Raw genomic sequence first — 16,760 nt, 5'->3', positions numbered from 1 at the left:
ATAAAAGAAAGCCTCCAGTATACTGGCCACATCTTTTTATAAAGAAGTAATTACCGAAAAATGTGAACAAAAAAAACCTAAAAAAGATCTAAGGAAGAATTTCAATCTTCATAGCCCATACTTAGGCCACAGAACCACAAAAGTATCTATACGAAACACGTAGCAACTTGACAAGAAATTTTTAGTGATTAAGGGGCATAAAAGCCAATTAATAGTACAAATGCTCATCTAGGATCTCTAGATTGCCAATTGTTCTATTGGATGACTCAAAACCTAGCTCTGGAACAGTTAATACACAAAAAGTCTACATGACTTAAAATGAAAGAGTTTGAAAGTGCTTTTTCTTCATTTCATATTTTAATTCACTATACTTTATTTTAACATCCTTCCATGTCAAAGGGAGAGAAGGCTCCATCACCAAAACAATGGAAAGAGATCACAGGCTAGGCTGGCTCTAGCAATAATTTGCCAATTTACTGTTCCTGTCTGTTCTCAATTTCTTCAACTGGCAAATGATCTCTCTCATAATACTGTCTGTCAAGAAGGACCAATAAAATGGTTACAAAGCTTAGCAAAGCAAAAAATAAAATTAAAAAATAGAACAAATACCAACTAAAAAATAACAAATGCCAAGAGAGATGTAAGAAGCTAAATATTTGGCAAGTTTTCCTTCTTTGAAACAAAACTATCTTATTGTTAGAAAAGTAATATCACCTGAAAATTAGAATATTTGTGGTCAGACACAAATCTGAAATGCTGCCACAGGAAACACGTGGCCCAACGCGGCCCACTTCCATAATGAAGACACTGGCCTGCTTTGCCAGATGGCACTGGCTTCAAGCCGCTGGATCATTTTTTTTTCAAATATCTGTCAATCTGTACATTGGTACACATACATATTTATGTGTGTATCAGATTAGGGCCTGTTCAGTACTCTCCAAAATACTTGAAACATATGGTTTTAAGAGCAGATAGCATTTTATTGTTGTTGATGTTGTTTGGTTCTATTTTCATAAAAAAAAAAAAAAATGGCAGAATCACTTACAGATTGTCTCTATCATTCATTTCTTTAGAGCCTTCCTATGGTCCATTATCACTATATTCCACACCCCCCAAAATATATTTAAATTAAACTTATTATATTCTAATCATTATATTCCATTCCCCCCAAAAAAAGTTTAAATTAAACAATTTGATTTCCTTCAAAAGCTAATATTTTTAAATGTTTACCAGTGTTGGAAGGAAATAAAAATTGAGGAAAATCTAATAATTAAAATTTTCAACGCTATTTTTCTTAGTGTCAGGTAGGTGACACAGTGGATAAAGCACCAGGCCTGAAATCAGGAAGATGAGTTCAAAGCCAGTTTTACAAGTCATGTGACCCTTGGCAAACCCTTGGTTTCTTCATCTGTAAACAAGCTGGAAAAGGAAAGGGCAAACCACTCCATTATATTTGCCAAGAAAACCCCAAATGGAATCATGAAGAACAAATGATATTCTTTGAAAAACAACTTTTTTTAAACAACTTTTAAAAACTTGGAGTGTTCCTGATAGACCATCTTGCATAGATCTATGGCAGATCCATGTAATAACTGAGTTATATGGGATAAGCATCCATGGATGGATTGTGATCTGCATCCATTGAGGGAAATACAGACTTTGGTAAGATGAGGATCTGCTCAATATTCTCCAAAATATTTAAAACATATGATTTTAAGAACAGATAACATTTACATATAATACATTATTATATTATATATGATATATATACACATAGGATCATATACACATAGTATATCTATATGTATATAATAAATATTTATATTTACGTATAAATATAAAATAGCACAACAGAGATATACGCTTTTTTTATTCTTCTGGAAAATCAAGATCTGGCAGTAATGCTCACACCCTTTAAAAATCCTATTTATCTTTGCTTAAGTTAACTGTTGAAAGCACAACATCTCATCTCCCCAGGATGTTAAAGCAAAGAAGATGTGTTAAGTTCTCTTGAAGACATGCCATGGAGCCAGCTGTCTCACTCAGTTACACTGAGAGGTTTTGTAACTTGTGTTTGTTGCAGAGGGGGTCGGTTTTGCATCTTCAGTAAAATGGAGACAGGTGATTAAATAGTGCCTTACTGTGAAGTCCAATAATAACATTTTGGTTTTAATCCTGAGCCCTGCCTACCCTTGGACAGCAATCAAATATTTTCATAGTCATATGAGCTCAGTCTTGAAAATATGAAAAATAGCATTAGAAAGGTAGTAAGTAGAACATCTATGAAATTGAAGACTAATTACCCATCTGGGAAAAACATTTCAGAGGGCTGCTAAAAACAGACCTGCACACAAAACCATCACAGCCCTTTCTGAGAATGACTAAGTACTATGTACACAGTACAAGGTACTGTGCTTGTAACATATTACTGACCAGAGCTTTGACAATTAGACACAATGAACATCAGACCACAGCTGCAAGGAGTCCATCCCGGGTCTAGGATTCTTAGAAGAGACCCAAAAAAAAAAAAAAAAAAGACCTTGCAACTTAACTAGAGAAATCCAAAGGGCAAGAGGGAGGAAGAATAACAGAAGGATAATGAGGCAACCCAATGAGTATTTCACAGAAATGCCATACAGGTACCTCTGAACACTTATGCAAACTTATATTATAGGAGCAAGTCCTTTCAGGTATAAGTTAGACTGGAGGGCTAACAGAGTTACTTCTAACGCTCAAATTTTGTGAATCTGCATCTTCTGTCTAAAGAAAGGATGCTCTACTCAGTTATGCTTAATGATGGCTTTAATTTCAACCATTCCTTTCTATTAAGTAATTCCTTACTATTATGGGGGGAGGAACAAAAATACACAGAAGGGAAAATTATTAGGGATGGCCATGATGATCATGCAGTTTGCTGTGCTTCCAAGCAATATTATCTTACCATCTTCCAGCTCAAGACAAAGATTGTATACGGCTACAGGTCTCTTATTACGCTGCCCCTGTCTTTTCGATTGCCTTGGTGGAGCATTTGGAGGAGATGTTGACATGGAGATTGGTTCGGGGAGGGTAGCATCGGGCACGGTCCTGAAAATCTATGATCAAAAACATAAAAAGACACTAATTATTTACCCTGAACCTGTATGTAATTCAACCATAAGCCATCATCAAACAACATTTGTTTTGGATTTCATTCAAGGGAAGGCAGAGCCAACAATCCATTCCTTCAAGTTTTGGGAATTTGCCTTGGGTCTCCCTTAAAGAAGGGAACAAAACTAAAAATCCTATTCAATTAAAATTAAAGCAGTCCATGCACATTAACGGTTCTTCAAAGAAATTAACCCCGCATCTAAATGTGTACAATATATTTGCTATCTACGGGAGAGTCTCATTTTCTTTTTCAAAAAGAAATAAACTGAATAATCCATTGTGAGGGCAGTTGATTAGGGGAGTACAACCAATTAATTCGATGAGTTTACTTCTCTCCCCTATAAAATATGACCACTGGCTCTTTGTTAAGAGGACAAGATAAGACCTTAATGGTTACCAGTGACTGAGGCTGCCTACGGGGTAAGTGACTGAACTCTTAGGAAAAGGGCCTCTGGTCAGAAGTGCCATCTCTCCATGTCTGTTCATAAAAGAAAGCTGACAGAGCAGATCAATGCACTTTGCTGCTTTCTCTGGACAGGGAAAAAGTGACGAGGGAGTGAGCAGTTCATTTTTACAGGCCACTGCAAAGGGCTGAGTCCTGTCACAAAAAACCATCCTGTCGAGAGCTCCAGCCAATCAATTGTAGGGGTACCACAGTCATTGTAAATCAACTGGAAGTTTGCCTTTTAGTAAGGTGACACACTCTGAAAATGTGTCCACACTCTTTTTGGTAAAAAGTATGTTTGCTCAAGCAATCAATAAATGCATGTTAAGGATGAAACATGTATCATGGATTCAAATACAAAGAATAAAACAATATCGGCTCCAAAGATCTTACATTCTATCATAAAGTTAATTGAAGAATTCTCCTGTACAATGCTCCTTACACTTATGCACACTAAAATTTCAGCATTATACTTACAATATATATTTATATCAGAACCTCTATCTTGAATTTAGTGACAGCATCTCCCCTTAGAATTAGTCATATTTTAAAATTAGCCTATTCTTATGAAATTTCCCTACTTAAAGCCTATCTTCATTTTTATTAGACATTCATTATTTTAAATTTTGCACGCGTCATTAATCCATCTGAGAGACAGCAGATAGCATACAGAGCACTCAATGTAAAGTTGGGTCCCCTATCTCCCATTCATCCAAATTGCATGGAACCTCACCATGTCCCAGATAATTCTCTAATACTATAAAATCACAGAGATGGTGCCAGTGTATACTGGGCATTTCTCCTCATCACAACTTCCCTAACGGCAATGAAATCACAGGCCCAGTTCACCCCATCTACAATCCCCCCTCCCCCGATTATCCATTTAAAACTCAAAGATGAATCAAGTAAATTCCTCCTTAAGCATTTTCCCTCATGTTTATGAATTCTACCATTTTAATGCCATCATGTATCTCTTTTCTCAGCACAGTAACATTAATTAAAACATGGTGTTTCTTTGCTTGGCAATTCTTTGGAGAAAAAAGCAAAGCTGTATTCTCAAGAGAAGTGTTCTAGACACAGATGATTGATAACGAAACATCAATGGCTCCCAGAAACTCGAGCTGGAAACCTTCCGACCCACAGAGCTTTACAAGGAACAATCTTGAAAAGACTTCAATCTTCAATGGAGAATATTGTGTAATCACATATTTTAAAACGACCACACGAGAGATACCGCAGTTCCTCGAGGGCTGACATGCCTCAGGTGACGGCAAAAGATGGCCAACTGCTAACAAGCATGTCCTAAATGCAGAACACTGCTTTCCAGGCCCTGACTGGAGAGTTTCTTTCACTAGAACAAATTTATGCAAGTCAATCAAGAAAGCTGCCCTGTAATGAACAAGCGAGGACTATTGTTTACAGACAGCAGATAATGAATATAACAACTGGCAGCCCTGGAAAACATTTAATTGAACAGAGCCTATATGTTTTTGCATAAAATCTATCACACCCAAATAAATATAAAATATTATTTCAACAGAAGGTATTTGCAAATAGTACCATACTGCCCCCTTATGTGTCAACTCATTAAGAATGGTTTAAATTTCTGTGGACAAATATTTGCTGGTGAAAAATTAATTTGGGACTCCAACTGCTAGCCCAACACCATATTTCCAGGGAATCTGTTGGCATTCGCATCAGTTTAGCTTTCTGGTAAATAGCAACCTACTTAACAGTCTCAAAGGTTCTCTGCTGCCTCGGCTGTTGTCCACAGCTGTATTTATTCCTTTCTGCTTTTGATCAAATGGAAGAAGGTTTAAGAAGAAACAATTAAGAAAGTAATTAGGCAGAGAGAAAAGAGCTGGGAAAACAGGAGGAGGAGAAAAGGCAGGTAAGGATGGGCTAAAAGGACTGAGACTATGATTTGTTGACATTAGAAATATCTCCTTGATGCAACTATTTTTGATTCTTCACAAATTAGATAACAGTCCCTGGTAACATTTTGAGGAGAAATTAGATAACCCACAAGTCCAAGCTTAAAACGTCAGAAAAATCATAACCAAGAAGAACTGTCACTGGATGCTGTCTCTCTAGAAAAGCAATTCTCTATTAAAATATTACTCAGGGGAACTGGAGTGACTGAGTCTTCAAAGGTCATGCTAACATGGCACAAAAACTGGCTGAATCTGCCAATGAGAAAAGCTCAGAAAAAGTGACAGGATGTCTCCTGTCAGGGGACTAAGTCTTTATGGAGGCTCATCAGCAGGATGGCTACAAAGTATGGATCTGGGAAGCCACACGGAGTCTCACAGAGTCCGAAAACCAACCATTCAATGAAATCAGTTATCTTTCAGAGGCAGTGTGGTACAGTGAGTAGGGAAAGATTGGTTTTTCAGGTCAAATTCTGCCTTTGGCACACTGTTCACAGGAGCATAAGCAATTTAGTTAACTCTTCAGTGCCCATGAGAGTTATGGAATCCTAGTAGTCACCAAGAGAATACTGATGTGCGTTGAATGAGGAAGGATGTATGTGTATGTAGGAACACATAAATGTACATCCACATATAAATATTCATATATATATATAAATATTCATATATATATATAAAACATATGTACATGTTATTGTTATATATTCTATGTTCTATATCCATATGTATACATCCATATACATATATATGTGTGTATGTGCATAAGAGGAATATATGTTACATTATATGTATGTATATGTTTATTAATAACTAATTATTTAATTAGAGCCAAAGTTTTTTCCCCTTCTCTACTTCCTCAAACAGAAATCAACTAGTATAGGGAATGTTTCTCCAACTAAAAGAAATTCTAAGTTTAGACTACTAGGTATATTTCTTCTCATTATGCTTACTCAGATGTGGGGAAATGTGGATTCTCCCTTTTGTTAGAAAGGTGATACAAAAATTGGTAAATCTCCTTGACCAAGACTTAGGTGATCAGTCACTAACCTCAAGACCTTTACTGGAATATAACCCACCTCTCATTATAATATTCTCATAAATTGCTAACCAATACGAATTGATTACTACCCTGAGGAACACTCACCTTTCCAAGGGCATATAAACTCTGAGACTACAGTTGTGAAGTGTATTTGGCATTCAAGAATGTCACTGATCTCTTTGAATATTAACATACTAGTCCTATAAAATGATTCAAGTACCCAGAAACTATGTCTCTTGAATTTTTTAAATGTCACAATATAAAAAGTAGGGGAACATGTGTGTTATACAGTGTGTGTGTACATATATACATATGTGGATGCAAATGTTCATGCACATAACAGATAACACATTTTATATATTTATCCATATTATATATAAGTAGAGAGGAATATGTATATCACACAATATATATGTCCGTATTCACATAATCATATGCATATGTGTAATATATACAGAGGTAAATATGTGTATTTGTATACATATGAATTTTTTATATTTGAGATGTGTGTATGCACATGTATATACAGAAAGAAATGTGTTACATTATACAGATGTATTCGTGTACATAACTATATATTTATGTGCATTTCTATGGGAATTTCAGTTTTTTAAAGGCTAGTTCTTAGCAAAATAAATCTCTATTCTCCACTTTAGACCTAAGACTATTAATGGTCAATAATTACATATATATTATTTTTTTCATAATTAACTTATTAAATTCATTTTATTAAATTCAGGGGAATTCCAGAACTGTAGTTTTCAATATGGTCAATATTTGTTTATTTGAATATATACACCAAGAGAAATAGATTATGTTACACAATACATGATTAGTGTCTATAAATATGTGTGCACATATAATATATATATACATTTTACATGTTAGTGTGTATATACATGTGTCTATTATTTGTACATACCCAAAGATGAATGGATGTCTATTATTATGCAATACATGTATATGAATATATAAATATACATATATGTGTGAATATATAATCCTATATATCCTCTATAGAATATATGTGAATATATAATCCTAAAGCGCTAAAGTTAACACTAACATGACCATGGGGAGACAAATCCTTAATCATGCTTTAGTCACCCCATGATTTCCCCCATTCCCCGCAAAGGCTAATTCCAAGCCTGCAAGGGAAGACTAGTGGAGCAGAATGATTAGATATCAAGCTAACAGACTCTTCCTTAGAGGTTACTGGATCACTAGAAGAAAATCTAGTACACCCTCAGACCACCTAGTATACCCTCCTCTCCTCCTTAAGAGGATCCAAGTTCTCTTTCAGAGAACCATCATCTCAGGGAAAGGGCTTGAGTCTTTTGGGCCATGTCTAATTCAGAGCTCCAGGCCAAAATGGATGGATCTCTTTGAAAATCTTCCACACTTCACTGGACACAAGTCAACACTAAAACATTGAAAAGTAACCAGAATCCGACTGAAGCAATCTCTTTTCCATTCTCAACTTCTAATTAGGTATAAGTTTTTATTTTTGTTTTTATTTTTCCCCAATACCAAATACCAGCCACTCCTTCCACTTCCCACAATAAGAACAAAACTTTTATCAGTCACTCAATTTGAGATGGCATTCAGATTACCGGAACCTCAGATGCCAAATTAGTCCAGAAACTTACTCCTTCTCCCCATTTTTGCTCACTCACCAACTTCACCCCACCCCACTTACCCTGCAAAAAAAAAAGAAATCGGATAGCTTTACCCTCCCCTGCTAGATAAACAGGAATTTTGATAGAAAGCAATGATTCACTCAGCTCATAAATAAGTCCTGAATTTATTTCCACAAGGATGGTTTCCCAGTAGCACAGTCAATGTCCCTTTCTATTGTGCCAAAACCTCACGTGGAAAAGTGCCAATGCTAAGGGGTTAGGAGAAAGTCAGTGACAAGAGGATTCTGGGAGTGTGGTGAGAGAAGGAGGGAATTTCTCCTAGGAACAACCGTCTCTCACTATACCAGACTAATAGGCAAATGTCCTAAGAAATTGAGAATGCATATATATCATATATGTGCTTATCGGCATAATGTTCGAAGAGCCCAAGCCAAGTAGAACAATTGGTGGCCAATGATTTTAAGCAAGTACTTCATTTCAGTAAGAGTAAGCATGCCAAATAAGAAGTTTTTTAAAGGCTAGTTCTTAGCAAAATAAATCTCTATTATCCATTTTAGACCTAAGATTATCAATGGTGAAGTCAAGAATTACACATATTTTTTTTTTCACAATCAACTTATTAAATTCATTTCATTAAATTCGATTCAGCTTAAAATCAGGAGAATTTCAGAACATAATACTGACTGTAGTTTTCAATTCTAAAATGAATTTTGGAACACAGGCAGAAGTAGCCCGAGACATCATTAATATGGGTTGATAGCTAAGTTCTAAAGTCATTTTTTATTTATTTGTGGCTAAAATTATGCTTTGGTGCCAGTTGCATTCTCCTAGAGTTATCTTTGTTGTGGTGGTGGTTTTTTAATTTGAAACATACATTATTTTGAATGATATACTTTTTTTTAAATTGGATGATCAAGCAACAACATAACCTTTTATAAAAAGATGACCTCTCTTCGGCCCCCTGAGACCGGCAGCTAATTCTGAAGCTCATCCTATTCATTGGGAATCACTATGATTTGTGCCATCTTTTAAAATGGCATAGACCTATGCTCTCTCTAAAAATGTTCTTTGGACACAGGAGTATTGCTCTCTTGTATCTGCCTCCTTTGCTCTGATAGCTGGTCTTTCATGTCAGCTTTATTCCTATGTGGATATACTTATCACTAGGTATCAAAAGCTATTTATTCAAGGCAGATTTTTTCAGGTTGTATCTAAATGTTATGTTCTATCTGCATAGAAAAGAGCAAGGGAATCTCAGAGCAGGAAGCCAAGAAAAAGACCCTCCTAGAGCTTTCCCATGGAGCATCCACTGGGAAAGAAGAAGGTATCCACATCTACTCTTAGCAGCATTAACACAAACAGAAATCTGGTTTCACTGGAAGATGCCATGAATTGTACAAGTTCAATAAAACAGACAGCAACTCTTTATATAAGGTCAAGAAAAATTAAGGATTCAGTCCTAATTTTGAGTATTTTCCTCAAGCCACCAGTGAGGCAAATGCCCTGTGGCCTAAAGCAAAAACCAAAGGGGATTCTGCTTGCCACTACTGGAAGAATTGGGATGCTATTGTTGTCAGTCATGAGTGGATGCTCTGGTTCTACCATCCCCAACACAACATATGCACCTCAGGTTTCCTGCTACTCTTTCCTGGCTCATTATGTTCTACTGAGACAGAAACAGAGCAAAGTGGGGCTAGACCGAGTAGAGGTCCAGTACTAAGCTTCTCACTTATGTGACTGAACTCTTACAGGACCGAAGTCTCAGATTATGAACTGATTCAAACATTCAGCTCCACAGCTAAGACTACACCTCAAGTGCTGGATGCCTTGACATTCTCCAACCCCAGACCCAATCTCCTATTTTTCAATGCTACCCATCTACCTTCACAAGAAATGGAAGGGTAAGATCCAGGGGTTGGCTTTAACCAATGGTTAGATTTTCAGTGTAACACCTCCTAAAGCCACCCACCCACATCAAGGTTTGATTTATTGTTTTGTTGATTGTCTAAATCAGGACTTCTTAAATTTTTTCCATTTGTGACCCCTTTTTGTCTGACAAATTTTTACATGACTCTGGGTGTATAGGTATATAAAATAGGTATACAAATTACTGATAATAAATTATTATATCACAACCCCCATATTCAGTTACAAGACCCCATATGGGATCACAAAACAAAGTTTATTTACATATATATATATATATATATATATATATATTTTTTTTTTTTTTTTTTTTTTTTTTTTTTCCTGAGACATTGAGGTTAAGTGGGGTCACACAGCTAGGAAGTGTTAAGTGTCTGAGGCCAGATTTGAACTCAAGTCCTCCTGACTTCAATAAATAGATATAATCCCAGGGGATCAGGGCAGTCAGTTGCTAGACTTTAAAAGTAAAATAATAAAACACCTTCTTGCACCACTCTCTCCTCTATCATGCTTCAATAATCCCCATTTAAATCATTAACGGGATTGTTTTTGCTTTTCTTCATATGTCCAGTTTTTAGCCCAATACTTAGCACCCTACTGAATAAGTGCTTATTGACTGAATTTCCCAAAATATATTTGCATAAAATGTAAGCCCCTCGAGGACAGGGACTTTGTGTTTTTGTCTTTAACACCCAGCACATATCAGGTGCTTAATAAATGCTTTGAATTCATTTCTTCCCGCTGAGATCTTTTCCTCTTTTGCCCTAACTGTGCCATAGGACCAAAATGCTCATCTGTTTTTTAAAAATCACTAACTTTCTAGCCTTCAAGGCTCACTTTCCATAGAAGGCTTTTCTCTTCAGTCACCCAGTTGTCAGTGCCTTCTTTCTCCTTTATATTTATTTATAATATAATTCCTTTATATTTATTTCTCTATAGCCATGCCGTATCCCCCAGCAGAACTTAAGTTTGGAACAAGGAATATTTCATTCTGTCTTTTCATCCTCCACATAAGCAGTCATTAATAAGTTTTGCTCATTTGAATCATATTTTTACAAGGGACTCTATCCACTGTGCCACCGAGCTGTCCCTTCCCTACCTATGTCCTGTTTAATAATATGAGAAGCACTGTGACTAGACATAGATCTTACTTAAACTCAACTAAATTACAGAAAGTCATGCTGACTTGGTGTTGTTCCCTCCATCAGTACTGTGGGGGAGATGTCACCAGTCCTCTGATACCTGTCACATAATCGAAATATCCCCATAATGTACTTGAAAATTATTCTGTTACCTGGGGGAGGATTTGAGATGCAATCTCTTTTTCTTGACATTAAAATAATTCTCCTTATCTCATCATAAAAATTATCAATAAAAGCTGGGCCCACTTTGATGTCCAATACTAGTCAACGTGCTGCTACCTTGAGGTATTTATGGTAAACTCCTTTTAATTCTTTTGTCGTGAGTTTTATCTCCTTAATCAGGGTGAAAAGACTCCAAACAGAATTTTTCTTTCAACAAAATGCATTTCTCTTCTTGGTTGGCTTTGAAAGGGGGGGAAGAAGCAAAAAGGGAAGAGAATGGAAGAGAATGAATAGGCAAGAAGTGACATTTTCAGCCTTTTTAGAGAAAAAAATGATAGCATAATTAATTAATATTATTTTCAGCTCCACAGTCTCCAGTGTCCTCTACCTTCACTCATCAACAATGTGCAGGGCCACTTAAGAGAAGTTTTGACTTGCTAAGTATGATGCAATGCAATCACTTTAGGAAATAATGCTCTGATCCCATTTACTAGTTCAACTTCAGAACTAAAGGATAACCTCGGGGTTTAGCTGAAGTATATTTTGTTCTTATGGAGCTTTTCACAATTATCTTTAGTTGAATTAACAACTCTGTGGCCATACTCTCCATCAGTTCACTTGCAGATTTACTGAAGAGGATTTAGCTAAAATAAATACCTTGGACTCCAAATGGATGAACTGATTTTGCTCTGGTTCAATTGTAATTTGTTGTAGAACAGTTCTCCCTCTGCCAACACAGATCATAATCCTTCTATGACTTAGAAAAGGGTCTTCATGAAATGCTCTGGCAAAAAAAATTCATTGCTCTGTGGTCATCTTGTTGCTGATTCCTCTTCTAACACCTTAGGCTGGCCTTTAGACAACCAACTCAGTCTTTTCTCAATCGTCTCTCTTGTGGACATCCAAGCCACAGTGCAGATCTGAAGTTGGAGGGAACCTCTGAAGCCACAGTCCAAGACACTCATTTTACAGAGGAAACGGAGGTCTGAGAAAGTTAAATGGCTTTTCCAAAGTCAAATTGATGGAAAATATCAAAGGCTAGATCTGAATCCAGGTTCTTGGACTCTAAAACCAGTGCTCTTTTACTGTACTAAGATATTTGAACTATGCTTTAAAGGATGTATAGGATTCCAGCTGGTAGATAAGGGCAGAAGTGCAGTCCAAGCACGGAGACAGCACGCGTTGTTGTTGTTCAATTATATCCGACTCTTTGTGACTCCATTTGGGGTTTTTCATGGCAAAGATACTGGAATGGTTGGTCATTTCCATCTCCAGCTCATTATAAAGATGAGGAAACTGAGATAACTGACTTGTCCAAGATCACACAGTTAATGTGTTTGAGGCTGGATTTGAACTTACTTGGGAAGATGAATCTCTTGACTTTAAGCTCTGTCCACTGGATCACATGGTAAGGAAGAGTTGGCCATGACAAAACAACTAAACAATCAACTTTACAAATATATTGGTTCTGAGCTATGGTTCAGTTAAAAAAAAAAAAAAAAAAAAAACACCCAAAACATAGAACTTTAAAGATAGACGATAAAAATCTTCTAGTCAAAACCTTCCAGTTTAAACTGAAAGAAGTTTAACCTAATGGATCACCTATCAGGTGCTGCTTCAGAAGGTACTGAATCCTATCTTCTTTTAGAGAAAGGGAGGAGTTAAATCTCCTTCTCCTTTTTCAGTCTCAATTAGTCACACTCTGTGAGAAGTTGCAGTTCATTTTTAGCCTCTGGTCAATATAACGTCCCACAGGTCAACGTGATCCCATTCTCTGGTGGTTTATATCAGATGAAAAGTTGCAATCACTCTAGCCTAGAGCCCCTAGCTAGGAACATTCAAAACTTTCAGAAGTTTGGTTTTCTGTTCCAATTTAAATTTCTGTGGGTCTACAGCTCCTCCTTAACTGGCCTTTTTTTATTTGAAGCAAAATTAGGAGATAGAAAACTTTTAGGTAAAGGAAAAGAATAGAGTGTTATTATAGTGTCTCTTACTGGATAGTCATAGGTAGGGAAATTTGGGGAAAGAACACATCTTTTGGGAGCAACTCCTTCAGTCCTTATGTGAGTGAATACAAGCTGTGGCTTGAGCTGGAATGCTCTATTCTAAGATGCCTATAGAGTCTGCTGCAATAGTACATCCCCTTTCAGTTTCTCCTTTCACCTAAGGGCCCTATGCTGTAGATTCTTTCCAGTATGGCTCCTTTCATTCTGTATAGAGCTGAGGGTGCATCTCCTCCAAACGTCTTCTCAATCAATCAACTAGAATTTATTATTTAAATTTATTATCATATATTGTCATTATATTATTGTATGATATGTCATAATTGTATAATATTAAACAATATTTAAAAGTATATTTCTTTATTTAATTTGTTAGCTATATTTTATATTCTTATTATATAATGATAATATTATTTTGAAAGTCTCAACAATGTCCAACACTATGCTAAGTGCTGGTTCACAAAGAAGGCCAAAAATCAAAAACAAACAACAACAAAGCCCCTTCTTTGAAGAAGTCCATAACTGAAGAGCAGAGAATAATGTTTCTCTCTTTAAAAATTCCCAGCTATGACTCAAAAGGCACAACTGTTTCAAACTGCTCAAAGATCTGTCTGAACTCTACAAATCCCAGAAGGCCAATTGATTTTCAAACCATTGTTAGCTATTTTTAAGTGCCCACTGTGTGCCAAGTACTGCACTGAGTATTGGTTCAAAAAATATAGGTTTGGGGCTCAAGATTGGCAGAGCTGAGATGTAAATCTAATACTCCTATGAGCCCAAGACTCTTCTTTCTCTTTCTCTCCCATCTTGTTGCCTGCACTTTTTCTTTTTATCCCTCTGAAATTCCTTCCCCCACTCCATGACCTACTTCCTGTCCTCTAGGCCTTCTATATAAGTACCTACTAACATGAGGTCTCTCTTCATCTGTCTTATTATTAGTGCTCTTCGGCCCACTTAAAATTATTACAGTAAATATACTTTACAATTACTTGAGTAATAATAATAGTAACAACAAAAATAATATCTGGCATTTATATAGTGCCTACTAAGTACTCTGTGCTAATTGCCTCATAAGTATTATATCTCACTGATCTTTACAACAAGTCTAAGAGGGAGGTACAGCTTTGAACTAAAATTCCACCAGAAAAAGACTAAGATAAGAACATCCCTATCTCCTTACACGGAAGGCCTGGCTCATTGCAAAAGGATGAAGCCCAAGTCCTACTTTGAGGGGATGAATCACTTATTCTCTTTAGTTATTCTGAGTTACAGATGAGAGCATAAGTACACAGAGAGAGGACTGTGGGAACCGAGTGTGGATCACAACATACTATTTTCCCTCTTTTTGTTGTTGTTTGCCTGCATTTTTGTTTTCTTTCTCATTTTTTTTCTTTCTGGTCTGATATTTCTTGTGTAGCATGATATTTGTGGAAAGATGTACAGAACTGCACATGTTTAACATATATTGTATTACTTGCTGTCTAAGGGGAAGGAGGGGAAAAAATATTGGAACACAAGGGTTTGCAAGGATGAATGATGAAAACATAGTACGTGACTGTAAAATAGACCATTGGAACTCTCTAAGGCTCTTAGCTGAAGATAAGTCCCTGATCTGCAGTGATGGAAAAAGGTTCCACATTAGGAATTCTCTATAGCAAAGCCCCCATAGCCGTCCCTTCCCTTTCCCCTTTCAAAAACTTTATCAATTGTTGTTGTGTGATAATGTCCATGAGGTACTTTACAAACTATTAATCACTACTTAAATATCAATTATTATTATTTTGAAGAACACGGATATTTTTATTCCAGTGACTGTTGGTGAAAGTCTGAAGAGTGACTTCTACTTCAGACGTGTGTAAGTTCAGACTCCAGCAGCTCCTGCCCCTACTCTAGGCCAACACTTTAGAGCTCTCCTCCTTCTCCATGCTTAGTTCATTCTCTATTTGAAACCACTTGCCCACATTTTAACAACCTTCAGGCAGCGCTCCCCCTCACCCCCAAATCAATATACCCAATAAGGTCACAGCTGCTCGCCATGAGCCCTACTGTTCCCTCTGTCAGAATGGGCCCGGCTCTAAGCCCGGAACGGCCCAAACCAAAGAAACGTGAAGCAGCAGCCGTGCCAGTCAAGCCGACAAGAGATGAACACAAGTGCCAAAGGTTAATGCGTGGATTCTTGGCTCCCTCGAGAACCTGGACTTGCTGACTCGGCTGCTTCCGGGAGCTCTGGGCCACGTGCCAAGGAGGTGGCTTCCTCTCCCGAGGACCTGCCCCAGCACCTGAGCATTTCCTGACACAAATGTTCCCAATCACAACTAACAGGGAGATGATGAGCTGTCTCTGGCTCATTTGTTTCACTGCAAGGAAAAACCAACGTGTCGGGATGGAACTCGGAGGGCTCAGACTGGAGAAGCCCTAAAAGCCAATTCCTTCTGATGCTGTAACTAATTCTTTAAAAAAAAAAAAAAAAAACTATTGTGCATCAATGAGATCCTGAAACAAAGTACCCATCCCTGCCACAGTGAGTCACTTCAGCTGGCCTGTGGCTGGATTTCAACTAAATGCCCTGCATACATTTTATTTGTATATTGCATGACAATTATGATAATAATAAATGACACTGACATAGTACTTTAAAATGTACACACATTATCCTACAAGATACATGCAAACATTGATTCCTACAAGAATCTAAGGTGGCTGCTATTCACTGTGATAGAAAGGAGGTAGCTAGGGAGTCCTGCAAAATGCACTTACAGCCTGGAGGCAGAAGACCGGGATTCAAATGCAGCCTCATATACTCACTAGCTGTATGACCTTGGGCATAACCTTTGTTTGCCTCAGTTTCCCCATCTGAAAAAATGGGCGTAATAATAATAGCACCTCTCTCCCAAGAGTATTTTGAGGAACAAATGAGAAGGTTTCCTTGCCTCATTTCCACACCCCTACCATTCTCATCCCCTTTCCATTATGTTCTGTAAACTCAGCTTTTAGAGCTTCTGAAATGCTGCCTTTCTTTTACTCTGATCTCATGCCCATCATCATCATCTGGAGCATTCAGCTCCCCCCCTGCTCTGTCACAGTTAAATGGCAATCACTATATTCTAAGGCTGAACAAGAATCCCTTCAGACGCCCCTCAATAAGGAAAGCAGCCATCAACCAGCCAAGCAAAGCCGTGGTTTAAGTACAGAATCTTAACCGAGTACAAGCTACTCATTTATTATCATTCAGAATACGCACACACCAACAAAAGTTTGTCTGTCATGGGCAAGACAAATGGTCCAGGCAGAGCCAGTGTTTGGGGACTGACAGCTGAGATATATT

The 16,760-nt window shown here is 37.2% G+C and overlaps 1 protein-coding gene across 1 annotated transcript in view; it reads right to left on the bottom strand.

The window, feature by feature from the left end:
* ARHGAP10 (Rho GTPase activating protein 10) overlaps positions 1-16,760 on the bottom strand; it is a 340,816-nt gene that overhangs the window by 70,553 nt on the left and 253,503 nt on the right. Inside the window, exon 19 of the mRNA XM_074273693.1 lies at positions 2,942-3,092. Within this exon, the coding sequence (XP_074129794.1) occupies positions 2,942-3,092 (151 nt within the window). The remainder of the gene's footprint in view (positions 1-2,941; positions 3,093-16,760) is intronic.

The sequence above is a fragment of the Sminthopsis crassicaudata genome, chromosome 6, assembly GCF_048593235.1.
Source record: "Sminthopsis crassicaudata isolate SCR6 chromosome 6, ASM4859323v1, whole genome shotgun sequence".
NCBI lineage: Eukaryota > Metazoa > Chordata > Mammalia > Dasyuromorphia > Dasyuridae > Sminthopsis > Sminthopsis crassicaudata.
This window is presented reverse-complemented; position numbering and strand designations above follow the sequence as displayed.